The following is a 13,711-nucleotide window of genomic DNA, read 5'->3' on the forward strand; positions in this document are numbered from 1 at the left end:
AAAAAATGTAGGTCTGATTTAATAATCTTTCTTAACCAGGTACTCCTATCAGACACAGAAAATAATGACATTGCACAAGCAAGCTGAATGTATGGACACTAAATAAGTATTGCTTGCATTTCTTTTTATTTTACAATATAGGCGATAAAAGTGAGCGCTATTGTCTGTTGCTATACTTCTGCTATTAACTGCATTCTGTAACGGTTCACCTTGCAATAGATACATTGTTTTTAAAGGTCATTTATTTTACTCATCTAAATTCTGCACCCACTACTTGTAGGATCAGTATCTCTTTTATGGTGTTTTAATAATAATGGTCAATGACACATACTGAGAATTTCTTTCCACAGATTATTAAAGGTAAGCTTATGACATGTCATTGCTTTTATCACTTGTTGCCTTGAATCTATATACGAACCAGTTCTGCAGAACTCTCCTTCCCAGCCTTGATTACAGCAGCATTTTCCTGTGGGAGTGCAGTGCCCATTCCGACAGTGCCTCGAGCATTCGGATGTCAGTGTCTGTGCRGACTGAGCCGTTCTTTTGCATTCTTCGGGGACTAAAGGTCTGTATAAAAATATATGAACCAAACATATCATTAAAAAGAGAAAACTGCCTTCACACATGAAATACGAAGTTGGAATTTTCACTCGTTATTATTAAAGCTATTTAAAGTGGATGCTGTAGGAATGTGTACAGCATTGCATGGAAAGTGTATGGATACAATAAGAAAACCCACATCTCTTTTAATATGAGAGTTATACAAATGCTTTCAAAAATTTTTTTAAATACTTTATCACATAGCACATGCATTTTCTTATATTTAGAAGGACACTGACAATGAACATAGAATGCAAACTATTTTTTTTTATTAAAACCCTGCCTGATTCTCTTTTGTGGTATCAGTGGGAAAAATCTCTATTCTAGGATTGTTATTTTCTCAAAACCACCAGAAAATAGAGATGGCATGTTACGTTACAGAAAAATACAGTACAACCTACTATTCTTTCCTATAACTGCCTTTGGAGGTCTTCTGCAAGGTTAAATAATAGGCCCTCAGACTTCTTAAAGGTTGAAGCTGGCAAAAATAGCGTGCTGAAGAGCGTATCACAGACAGTAGATATCTCCAGAGCTCAAGGACTGAATTGCCTATGAAAAGATTTATGATGGAGCTCAAGAGGGTAATTTCATCCAGCTAGACCCTAAGTAGATTTTAATAAACTTGAAAAGCTGTCTTGCTTCCATGGCAAAGTTAAGTGAACTAAGCACTGGACCTGAATGAAAAATGATATTCTCTGCGAGAAAGAACTCCTTGGTTCTAGACTTCATTTTCTCATTTGTCCATCAGAGAATGGAATTATTTAACTCCAGCCAAACTGCAGAGTTTTTCTTCTCTCCTTGCCATTTGGAAATGTTAAAATTAAAAAATGAAGGAATTGAATACTATGCTCTGATATTTTTGAAAGATGGGTGGAGGAAAAATCCCAAATATACTGGAGTCAAAGTAGTGAGTTTTACTAATATCCTTTTGTGGGGAATTCTCCAATTTGYGAGACTTTTTCTCAGTAAATATGTGTGCATATGTACACATAAAATGTATAAAGTAAAACATCTTCGATTTTTAATCGTTTGACCTAAATATTCTCCTATTGTGGCATGCGATATTCCGTGTTTGTCCTGAAAACTTAAAATTGCAGCATTTCTTTTCTCATGTTTTGTTTATTTAAGAACACACTATAGACATGCTAAATTCTACTGAATGTATGGCTTTTCTTCAGAGAGCATGAATAATTCAGTGCAGAATCTAATGATATTTTTTGCTTGTGCCTTTTGGCTTTTCTAACTGACTTTTGTATTTCCAATTGTATCCTGGAAATAATAATCTGAATAGCTAGTTTTATGTCATGTACTGTGACATACATAATGATTTTGCCTCTGTCTACAAATTTATTTTGACATTGCAGATTTTTAATTTCTGTTCTTTTGTGAAATCATATTTGGAATTATATTTGGGTGCTTATTTAAGGGACTAGTGTACCTGAAGGAAATTCAAGTTGAACTAGCAGAAAGTATACTTCTGATACTGTATCGGGGGATTTTATGGTGTCAGGTCTTATATAATGCAATTTTTATGTCAATCCCTACAAAATATTTTGGAATTCCAGTAGATATTTTTATTTACAAAGCACAGTGTTATTTTCCTTAACAAAGAAATAACTGTAGTGTTTTCTGCCTTAACTGTAGATGCAACTTTAAGATATTTTTATATATATTTTAATTCAGCTGCATTTCGCCGTACTGACTATTGATTTTATTTGCTCTTTACATTTTGCAGCTAGAGACTGATAGGGGTCCCACAAGGCTACAGGTACCCACTGCAGGTACCATAGTTTGTCTCTGGGGTGGGTTTAATTGTACAAGAATAACTTGAGACAAGCAGATCAGAAATTGCCAAGAGATCTAAACAGTAATTGAACAGGAGTATGATGGCAAATTTAATTAATTAATGACAAATACAAAATAATTCATTTTCAAGGAAATAATTTGAACTACTGCCATATTTTCCCAAGTATGAAATTTTCAGGAAAAAAAAATTGTAATAGTTTCATGGAGAGCTTGCTTAAAACTTGGCTAAGGGTCCAGCTAGAATCCAAACAAAACAGAACAAAATTTTGTGATGTAGTAAGACTAGAACAGAAAATAACGTTTCTTATTATACTGACATCAATATTAAAACCCTAGTTCTATGTAAATAGATGGAATAGCAACTTGTACACTGATTACCCTATCAAAATGGAAGTTGTTAAAATTCTAGATAGATATTCCTGTGTGGAGAAAAAGAAAAGATTTGGACAGGCTTTGGAGTATGAGAAAGAAGGAGTATGATGGAGGTATGGAAAACAATGGCAGGAAAAAAAGGAGGAAAATGAGGCATTCTTTTCTATCTCCCATTTTAACATCAGAAGACAGAATATTGAAGCAAAGAATTAAACTCAAGAGAATAAAATTAACTAGTTGAACCCATGCCTTCTAAGGTAGCAGTGAAGCGCATGTTCTAGTAGGATTTTTAAAAGATATTTCTATGCACAATGGGGTGATTCAAAGTAATATTTGATAGGGTAAAAATTTATAAGAAAGATAAACATTCATACCTAATGTCAGAGAAGACCCTAGCTGACTCAGCTTGCATTTTTTCCCTCATTCTGACATGCAGTTTGTTCATGCTAAATTACAGATTTACTTGGATTTTTCTTTGAAACAGAGCCAATTACAGGACCACAGCTTTGTTTCACCCTAACAATTTCCCTTCTCAGTCTTGATTGCTAACATGACTTTTTAAACATCCATTCAGAAGAATTGGTTCCCCAATGATGTTAAGGATAGAAAGAATGCGAAGGTGCATCTTTCGGTGTGGCACCAAGTTGTGATTTCAAAAGCACTTCTGAGAATCATACTTAAGCTSCTGTATTATTTAGGGGCTTTGAAACATGTTTTGACACCTTTCACGTATCACATGAGAAACCCTTTCAGTTTTTGTGTTTACCTATTTCCACAGCTGTCTGTTAAATATAATGCATTATTTTTTGAAGCTCTAAGGAATTCAGTTTCTATAGTAATGAATGCATTGGATGTGATTGGGTTAGGTAAGTTCGTAGATTTACAAACTGTGTGTGAGATTCACAGGCAATGTTTTGAAACGTTCCACAAAATGATATGTGAAATCCCAGAATTGCTGCCTCAGTGATTTGCGTAGGAGACCTGTTCAGATTTAAAGTAAAAAGATACGTGTTCTAATTCCTAGCTCTACAACGGTAAGACTTCAACTTGACTTGATTTCTTTATAACCATCTGCATAGGAAGCAACATGCTATCGTCACAGATAGACTGTCTCCATTAAAGTCCATTTCTTTCAAGTTAATTTAAATGAGAGTCTTCTCTTTTTCTCATCTGGAGCATCTCTTGGAAGAGAGTTCCAGGGGCATATCTTTAGCAAAGAATGACCTCACAAGTCACATAAATACATTATTTGTAAAGATACTGATTTATTTTTCTTAAAAGATGTATACTAATTTTCTATGATAGTGCTGGAATGTTAGGTTCTTTTTTATTAGCATTTAAGTAGGGAGAAAGAAATCATACTTTTTTTCATCCACCCTTTGGTCTGGTCTCTTTTATGATTTAAAGTGTCCTAAAGCTCTTGGTACCTGTGAATATAACCTTGTCTTTTATTCTACCATCAATCAATAAATTGCACTCCTCAGCCTCGGATGATATTTATTAATGGTGGGGTGGAGTAGAAACAAAGATGGAAAAAATTCTGGTTGGCAGAGTGCCTTAGGACAAGAGTAATACAAATGCAGCTGCAGCAGAATCCTTTTAGTGTATGAAAAAAACCCTGGTTTTCCCAATTGGTATTATGGGAGAAGATGCACTTCTTTCTCAGGATTTGAATGCTGTTGTGGCACAGACACATAACAGGAAAAAGTCCCTGCCTCAGACACTTTATTTTGCATTCTTAGGGCTTTAAGGAGTGGAAATTTTCAGGCTCAGAGTAAGCGCTTGAACTGAATCTCACCAAGACAAAGTAAGTCTTGAAACTGACTGTTGAGACTTGATCTTTCCACCACTTAGACAAGTGTATGAGTGTGTTTATATAACTGGTGCTTCACTGTGTCTCTTGATATGAGAAATGGAGGGGAATAGATGTAGCCACACCACAGGCCAGAGAAAATTTTTACTTGTCTTCCTCAAACTATAAAACTCTCAGGGGCACAGCTTGATTACTCTTACAGTAAGTGATATTTGGCCTGCAGTAAGTCAGCCGAAAATGCAGCTGATAATGACTATTTATATGGTCTGTACAATTCTAGTTATCTTAAAGAGCTGTTCATATATACAGTACAGTACAGTATATCTTGCTTGTTAAAACATGCCTTCATGGGACTGTGTGACAACTCTAGATGTATGGAACGTGGAGTAAAAGTTGTATTGAGGGTTGGGGCCCTTCCTGGTCCCTGCACCGACATGCTCAGTAAGCGGAGGTTTCTTGACTCTACAATGTGTAAAATAATTTTTACTGCATTACTATAGTTGGTATTGAAAAGTAGGGTCTACTGTTAGTTAAGATGAGTTAAGGCATACCAAAATAAGACATGCTTTAATAGATCAAAATTTATCTTATAGCTTCTTAGCATTTCATGCCATCTTTAGTACATCTTTCCACAGTTCCGCTAAATGCACAGAGTGATTAGTTGCTGTATGCACTGGCCTGTTACTCAGACATACATAAATCAATGCAAATGGAGGGTTGAATTCAGCAGTAATATAATGGTACTGAACAGAACACAGAATTCCTCTCATCATGCCTGTGATGCAATATTAAAAATATATACTTTCCTGCTAAAGTGGAAAAAAGAAACATGCAAAATTCGTATAAATGTTCAAATTCAAGCAAGGGACATGGCCACAGAAATCCTGATTGATTGTAACACAAAATACATGGAAAGAGTATTATACTTCAATTAACTGCATACAAGATATTCAGTATTAAAATGATGCTTAAGTACACAACCACAATATGTGTGTTACTTTTTTTCTRCTGTAAAAGGGAAAATTTTAAGAAAAAAAAAATTGTGTCACTGTAATTTACTGCTTGTCACAGAATAAATATAGCATCTCTTCAGGTACAGTTTCTAAAATTAAAAAGTATACCTTTAGTCCTGGGAGAAATGCCAAAAGCTCGTTACTTGTCTCCAGATTTACTACATGGGAATAATGTGGAAAAAACTCACAGCTTTTAAGATTTAAACTCAGCAGCATATCAAATTCATTCTTATATGGTATACTTGTTCATGACCTCTAGTCTTCAGAAATTCTGTCATGTTTGAAAACTAGTCCCTAGTGAAGCCTGTATCAATGTTAATAGCTAAGAGGTCAATGCAACTGCTAAACAGTTTGTATTACTGTCAGGGTGGTCATGAAAACAACACCTGCTGCATGAGCACTTGGCAGCTGGGTCAACAGGCACTGTGGGAATTTATCAATTTAGGGGGCCACTTGCATAACACTTTGACTGATGAATTGGGAAAGACTGGCTTACTGCGCTAAAGCTGCTCTATTATGTATGACTTTCTTTAGGGTGGCAGAGGCTTCCTGCAGGCTCCAGAAAATAAGCAAAAGATCAACTGAGCTGTTTTTTCCTTATAAAGTGATAAAAAGTGAGAACGCTGTAATAGCCAATGCTAGAAAGACTAAGCAAATGAAAAACAAAAACAAAACCAAGAACTTTTACAGCCAGTGAGCTGTGATGTGATTAAAAAAATCCGCAGGTTTTTCCATCGTGGTTACAAAGGGGGTTTTGTGAAGTACTTCTGTAAAGTGAAACTCTCTAGACTGGTATTCACAAAAAGCTCTAATTTCTCTTTAGCGTCTCTTATGGGAATAGTAACTGCATGTGGGTAGGTAAATGAGATAAGAATTTTGCATGCTAAGGCTAAACTAAACATAATTAGACATTAATTCTGGCTTTTCGTTCCCTGAAATGACTTAAGGGATAGCAACTTTCTGAGCAGAAAGAAAGAAATATGGCCCACCTGAGCTGGTGAGAGCATTCACCAACAAAAATGACTCAGTCTGTGGACAATTGTAAGTAGTAGCTTCAGAATGTATCTATAACACGTCAGCACTGAATATTGTTATGCAGTTTAGTCTAACGGCGTATATTTCTGAGTTTCCATTCCCACTGGAACTGAAGTCTTCAAGGCGGTTATACTTTCATAAATACTATTCTTATACCTTCCTGTCAGACTCTTGGTTGTCATTCTAAAAATCACCAAGGCTCTTGAAAAGAGCCTGAAGAAGGTAAAAATGAGAAATAACCTAGATGCAGTGCCCTAAGGTTGAATCTTTTTGGAAATACTCTCTGACAGTGGAAATCCCAGAAGGTGGTGACAGAAAGGATGATAAGAGGAATTACGTACTTTAGAGGGGCATGAAAGAGGAGTGAGATGGTTTGAATCAAGTTCAAGTTTCACTCCAGCTGAAAGCAGCTATTCTGGCCATTGATACAAAACATACTGAAATTCAGATCTATGAAGTGTTATGCATACGGGGAAGAGGAGGGATTATTTATTCTTCTGACATATGCAAGGTCATTTAATTAAGCTCTCCTCTCTACTGTAGAAGTTAACTGCCAGTCACAGTGAGGCGTACTGGTTCCGAATACAGTATCTCAGATTCATTGGATTTGGAATCACGGTTCAGACAGCGACAAATGCTTAAAGCTTCACAGAGAACATAGCAGTGCAGTCCTATCCTCCTTTAACCTTTTCTGGGCAATATGGTTATATTCTCATCTTTTAAATGGAAGTCCTTTGCATAATCTTACACTTTTGAATCTCTTTCATTTTATCTATAACTTGCTGAGAAATAAAAATAACATAAGCATTCCTAAATAAGCGTTACAAAGCCACATTATGATTGTTCTGCCACCTTCAAAAGTTTATTTTTTYACTTTACTTCTTGTATCAATTACAAGCACATGTTTTGAAACATGGCTTTCATAGAAGGGCTTGTAATAATGTTTAAGTTACAGTTGATATGAACCTATCAACAGATATTTATTGTTTAAATATGCATTTTTTAACACYGACAACAGTGAATTTTCTCCTCTTACTTTACTACAAAAGCACTGCTTTTCTATTCTAGCAGGTATGTCTCCTATTCTCTTGGTTATTTTAATTTGAGCTTATACAGTTTCTGTATCACTATTTACCATTTTTCTRTGTGCATATGAATGTACTTGTAATTGATAGCGGTATATATTTGTAGAAACAGAGAGAGAAAAAAATATACGAGAAGAAAATATATGAGTCACAAAGACTATTTTAAAATGCTAGTTTTTGCTCTGGTCTTTAGGACATCCCACTAACACTACGWTTTAGTTGAAAAATACATGTCTTTTCTCTTTTATCCTCTATTTCCTGATTAGTTTATCATGCTTGAAAGTACTTTCCCTCTCATTATATTATACATTACACTTTTTGATATCTCTCAAAGAACGGATGTATTTTCAGATGTGCAATTTAACTTAGTAGATTTTTCTTTTGCCTGCTCTTTTAACTAACTGACCTAATGCTGTTCTATTGAGTTTGTAACTCTTAAGATTTCCCAGATTTTCTGAAAGTTAAATATRCTGTTAGCTGTGATACTCCCCACTCATCTCTGCTTGGGTAATAGGCAATATATGTGTATTTTGCAGTACCTCACGTCACGTATTTAATTTTTAAATTCTGTTTTTAATTTTTCTATGGGATTCATCACTTCATTTTCTGAGAAGTCCCAAGTACTAATGTATCCTTACAACAACCTTGTTAGGCAGTGAAGGGTTATTGAAATGTGTATTCATGATGAGAGACTCTACTTAGGAAACGAAGTGTTAGGAAACAAGTTAGAGGAGTGAGGAACTGAAGAAAAGTTTCCTCTGGTACCTTGGATTCTATGATTCAAACTTGTCTTGGAGATGGAGGGATTCAGATCCTCAGTGTTGATCATATTTATCCATTTGTCCTGATACCACCTCAGTTTAACACGTCATTTTTATTACATATGAAAGATTTTTTTAGTCCCATTACTGACTGTTGAAGGTTCATCAAAAGGTTCTCTGGTTACCATCATCCTCTGATCTTCTAAAGTTTTAACAACCCCATTTTTTTTGAATTTTTTTCTACCTTTGTCAATATCCAGGTAGTAGGTTTCTTTTCTTAAGCTGTATTTGAGACAAGGAACTCATGGCCACAAATATTTTTGAGAACAAGTTTGATTATGCAGTAGTTTCCTACAAAGATCAAAAGAAACAAAATCCTGCGTCTCCATGTAAAATGTATTATTTGGGATAAAAGAGTAATTTCATAAACTTGCAGCAGTTTAACAATTACCACTATCAGAAAAATATTGTTTTTTGAATTAAGTCATTRATTTCCAGCAAGGGGTTGCCACAAGGAATCATAACTGTCTCCTTTTACACCGCACCATGCATGCAAGGTTGACTCTGCAAACAGATTAGTCTGCCTGTGTCCACTCATCACCAAGCTTTGTTAGTAGCCAGTGAATTTCTAAGCTGTGACAAATCAATACCTTGATGACTTTATTTATATCTGATGCTCACCGTCCACCTATAGCCACTTTATTTTGTGTTCTGTAAAGCTCACTCTGCTAGATTTTATACCTTTTTTGATGGATTTGTAAGGCCTCTACCATGGGGAAGACACTAAAAGGAGTGACAAAATATTTGTATGCAAAAAATATTAGTATGTGATAACAAATAATGTTTTGTAAATAAAGCTTTACATGAGCATTTGCCAAAGCCACGGAATTTTTAAACTGTTGACATACATAATGTGAAATTAGCATGGAATGGTAAATAGAGCGGCAGTGCTCTTGTGTGCAAGTAACTGAGTATCGTTCTGCTAAAAAACAGCAATGGTGTGAGATTGAAAAACCAAACAAAACTCAAAATGTTGCCTGAATGAAAATTATCCTATGTTTCTAAAACATATTATGGAAAAGTATATCCCTTTGCCACAGTCTGTTTAATTTCAAATGTGTGCCAATTTACAAAAAGAATTCTATAGTTTTCTGGTTACTTTCACCAATAACCAAACACAGTCTTGACCCTTTTCCATACACGAAAACAGCCAACCGTGAGCGCAGCAATGGGGGGTCTGGCCTTTCAGGTATGTCAGCTGAAGACCACCCTACTGGAAGAGGTAACAAGAACAAAAAGCCAAGGTCAAACAAGGCAGCCCCATGTAATTAGATACTAATAGTGGATTTAAGGTGTAAAATTCACTTAAACCCATACACCAACAGACTAAACAATCCAAATAAGAATGGCAAGTTTTGTTCTACAAAAATGTTTTTAATACCAGAAAACATAAATAAAACACACATAAGAACCTTGACTGACAGACTGCAGTAACCTGTAGTAACATCTGCTTCCGAATTAATTGCTGTAGGTCTGGGTAGTATAATTATAAATCACTGAAACTTTACTGTAACTAATAGTACAGCATGCTTCCAATTTCATGAGTTTATTATTGCATTCACATGTTGTCTCAATAACAATTTTTTGAATTTAAAGTCTGACAAGAAAATAAATTACTCTCTTAAACAGTCAACAGCAAATCCAAAAATGGAAGCCTAACTCTGAGGCTCGTGGGGAAGCATGCYGAAGTAGATGTTGCATGAGTAGGCAGAAAGGAATTCTTAGATTGCTTTTGTAGAGGATGATGGGGTCAAAGTAATTAATACAACTGATTTAGTTTCTCTTGCCCCTTTCGTTTTGTGTTAATTGCTGATGCTTTTGCAGAATGGATGAAGTAGCTTTACAGGCTTGGTCTGATAGAGCAGCAGGATCCATCATGAAGAAAATGGTGTTTCTCCTGCTAATGTGAGCATCTGTTAGTCACCTTTTCTTATTGCTTCTGGAGGCACTTAGCTGTGTAGGGGACTGGCTTTSTGCGGTCTTTCCAGATTCCCTATTTTTTCAGCTGTACCTGCCTTGCAAAGAACTTAAARATGATTATATCTCAAACATTTGGGTGAAATTCATAAACCTTTTGGAAATAGCTGCTGATTTTTAGGAATTGTTAAAGAATTTAGTGTATTTTTGGCACACGGTTCAAGGGTGGAAGATTTCCTTCCTTGGATTCGCTCCTTGTGCTCCAAACCTCCCATGAGAAAGACAGGTAAATGGAGCAGTGCAAAAGAATCTTGAAAGCTAGCAAGCAGTGACGGTTCCCACCCACTGAGGTTCAGGTCTCTGTATTCTTCTTGGTTTGTGGGAAGGAGTGAGTTTGTGCTCAGAGCTTATGGAAAAACTGAAATTGTCAGACTGGAATTGACCCAGGATGGCTTGTCCATTAGCTAAAGCTGTCAAATTGATGTCTGTAGAAGCTGTTGGGTACCCTAYACAGGGCAGGCACTGTCAGCTAGTACCAGCCTTCTGAACCAGCTTCATTTGTGAGTTGTCACATCGCAGTGGCATTTAAGGCAGCAGAAGCGCTGGGGATTCCCACTGTACTGCCTGCAATAGATACTGTATAGCCTCTGCAATGACTTCTGTAGAATGACTTCTACAAGTCATTCCGCTTCTGAACTACCCAAATCACCTGTACTGATCCATATGGTTCTACTTTAAAGATGTCTAAACTTCAATTAAAAACATGTAAAGAATGTCATTGTAGGTGGGAAAGGGGGCAGCATTTAGAATCATGTCAAAGATTAAGAGTTTTAGGAAGTTAATGCAGGCTACACCTTGTTCTGACACTGAGTAATTATTTTTAAAGTATCTGTACCACTTGCTGCTGATAGTACCTTTGCATTTACAAAGCCTCCTGCATTGAGAATTTCCCTTCTTTTTTAATTCAACTATCACACAAGTAAAGCTACATGGAAAGAACTACTTTCATCTTTTGCTTTTTAACCTGTGGAAGGAAAGACTGATCTTAGTGAGTAATGCAGTGCTTACCTTTTGGGGTCAATGATCTTGTAGAGTTTTCCATTGTGAGTCTGTGTCAYACTTTTACTGCTTGATAATATGTATATCTCACCTGTTAAGGAAACCGATGCAATAGATTAGTTCTCCTTTTCAAAGAYAACAAACACATAAGTGATGATTATTGTTATCCAGCTCTATTTGCAAGATGAATTGAAAAATCTTAAAAACACCACAGAAGAATACAATAGAATAATTTCTATTTGAAAATTTAAAGAAGTACTTTGATGCTAAAAATATGAAAGAGAATTTATCATGAACAATTTTCATTTCATACTATATCAAACTGATAAAAATATATAAAATTTGAGAAAACAGGAAGAGTGGGATCCATCTGCTCATACCGTGTCTTTGCCCATTACACCCATGATGTTGTGAATAAAAGCAGGTATATGACAGGTTGTGTCATAGTGAGTGACACAGTTAATGGGATGTGAGCAAGAGTAAGGACATTTGCCCTTTCCAGCAACCCTTTCTTTTCTCATTTCTTCTTGCATAGATGGTAATGGTTGGATAAGACAACAATATAGACAGCTTTGGCAAAGGAAAGATAGTCTGTAGATTTTTTTCTTTTTAAACATTTACTAAAACTTTGAAGAGTTTAGCAGGCAATACTTTTAAGATTTAGAATTTAGTAACATTTTTTTTTTYCATTTACCTGACTCATCTTCACCAAATCCCAAGACGGGGCCTGAAAAGAAACCTCTACATGAACCACTGTTGCCAAGACAGAGGGGTTTTTCTTGCCACTGTTTGGTCACAGGACTCTGTTGCAGTGTTAAAAAATTTCTGTATTCAAAAACACATAAAGCAAATTGTTACATTTCATTTTGAATAGGGAATTTTCACCATCCAGATAAATAAGTAAACACTTACAGCAAGTATCTTCATAGATACATCTATGTGGTTCATCATGTTACAATTTCCTGCATTGTGTTTTTCAGATGCTTACAGCATTTCCCTTCCTGCCACTCAAACACTGCCAAATTGGGTTCAGGCTATCCTATATATAGCCATCTGTGAATACTGAGCTATTTGGCATGGGAAAACAATGTCTGTTCTCTTGAAAAGCATGTGTTTTGCTCCATCAGTGATGTTTCCATAAAACTCAGAAAGGTTTCAGTATCTTTCCTCAGCGAGACCCCGGTTTGGCAAACATTTCCCTTATTAACATATATTCCAATTATAATATATATAATATATCTAAGTGATGGCAGAACCAAAATCTTAAGTGAGCCTTGATGTTAGTGTCTTGGTCTCTTCCTTCCAAGGAAGGAATATGTTACACATGTGTTACTATTCATTGGAATGCCATGCTACTTCATTGCCAAATCTAGAGCTTAATCYGTGTAGTCACAGCGCTAAGCTGTCAAAGTGACATAATGTGCAAGACCATTGGTATTCTATTATACAGAAAACTAAATACAGCTTGCTATAGCTCTTATACAGGATAACTAAATACAGATTTTACAGATTTTTAAGACTGAGATTAAAAGATACCTACCCATTACGATCTCCAAATACATAACTTCCGTAGAGCCTTTCAGACTGGCAGCCTCGGTAGACAAATCCGCCAACCAGTGATCCGCTGCTGAATGGTTTGAATTCTAAAAGTGAAGGCTCACTTTCTGGAAAGGAACTACCATAGCATTAGATCATATGCAATTTTGTATTTCGATTCACATTTATGAAAATGTTATTACTTCAAGATAAGAGTTTAATTCTATTCAAACATTCCCCGAAATTCAAGAAGCATAGCTGAAAACAAAGCATTAAGAAACTCAGAAAACTACAATAAAGATTGTTTGTGAAACAATCARTTAGGGTCTAGATATGTCGTACGGGAAGGCTATAATTATCTTCTTSCACATGCACAAGCTAGGAGTATAAAACTGTATAAGCATTAGGTCCTACGTTAACTGGAGTTGATGAGATTACTGCAATTAACTTTTATGTGTCAACCCAGTCTATAGAATAGATCTCTTTAACTTTATTATTGCAATAAAACCACTTTCAGTGAAAAGTCCTTTCAATATCTAAGGGCACAAGTTCCACTAATTTTCAGCAGAACTTGTTTTCCAAGCACTTTAATGCTTTAAAAACCCTTTTGAAAATCACTTTTTAAACACACTATGTGTGTTATGTACCATAAAA

At 35.6% G+C, this 13,711-nt stretch overlaps 1 protein-coding gene across 1 annotated transcript in view; it reads right to left on the minus strand.

The window, feature by feature from the left end:
- HHIP (hedgehog interacting protein) overlaps nt 1–13,711 on the minus strand; it is a 71,411-nt gene that overhangs the window by 3,645 nt on the left and 54,055 nt on the right. Inside the window, exons 9-12 of the mRNA XM_085313202.1 lie at nt 13,062–13,185; nt 12,216–12,346; nt 11,531–11,612; nt 419–567 (exon numbers count right to left, since the gene is read on the minus strand). Coding sequence (XP_085169328.1) covers nt 419–567; nt 11,531–11,612; nt 12,216–12,346; nt 13,062–13,185 — 486 coding nt within the window. The remainder of the gene's footprint in view (nt 1–418; nt 568–11,530; nt 11,613–12,215; nt 12,347–13,061; nt 13,186–13,711) is intronic.

Source organism: Rhea americana, unplaced genomic scaffold, assembly GCF_003343005.1.
Source record: "Rhea americana isolate MKP2758 unplaced genomic scaffold, rheAme1 scaffold_38, whole genome shotgun sequence".
Lineage (NCBI taxonomy): Eukaryota > Metazoa > Chordata > Aves > Rheiformes > Rheidae > Rhea > Rhea americana.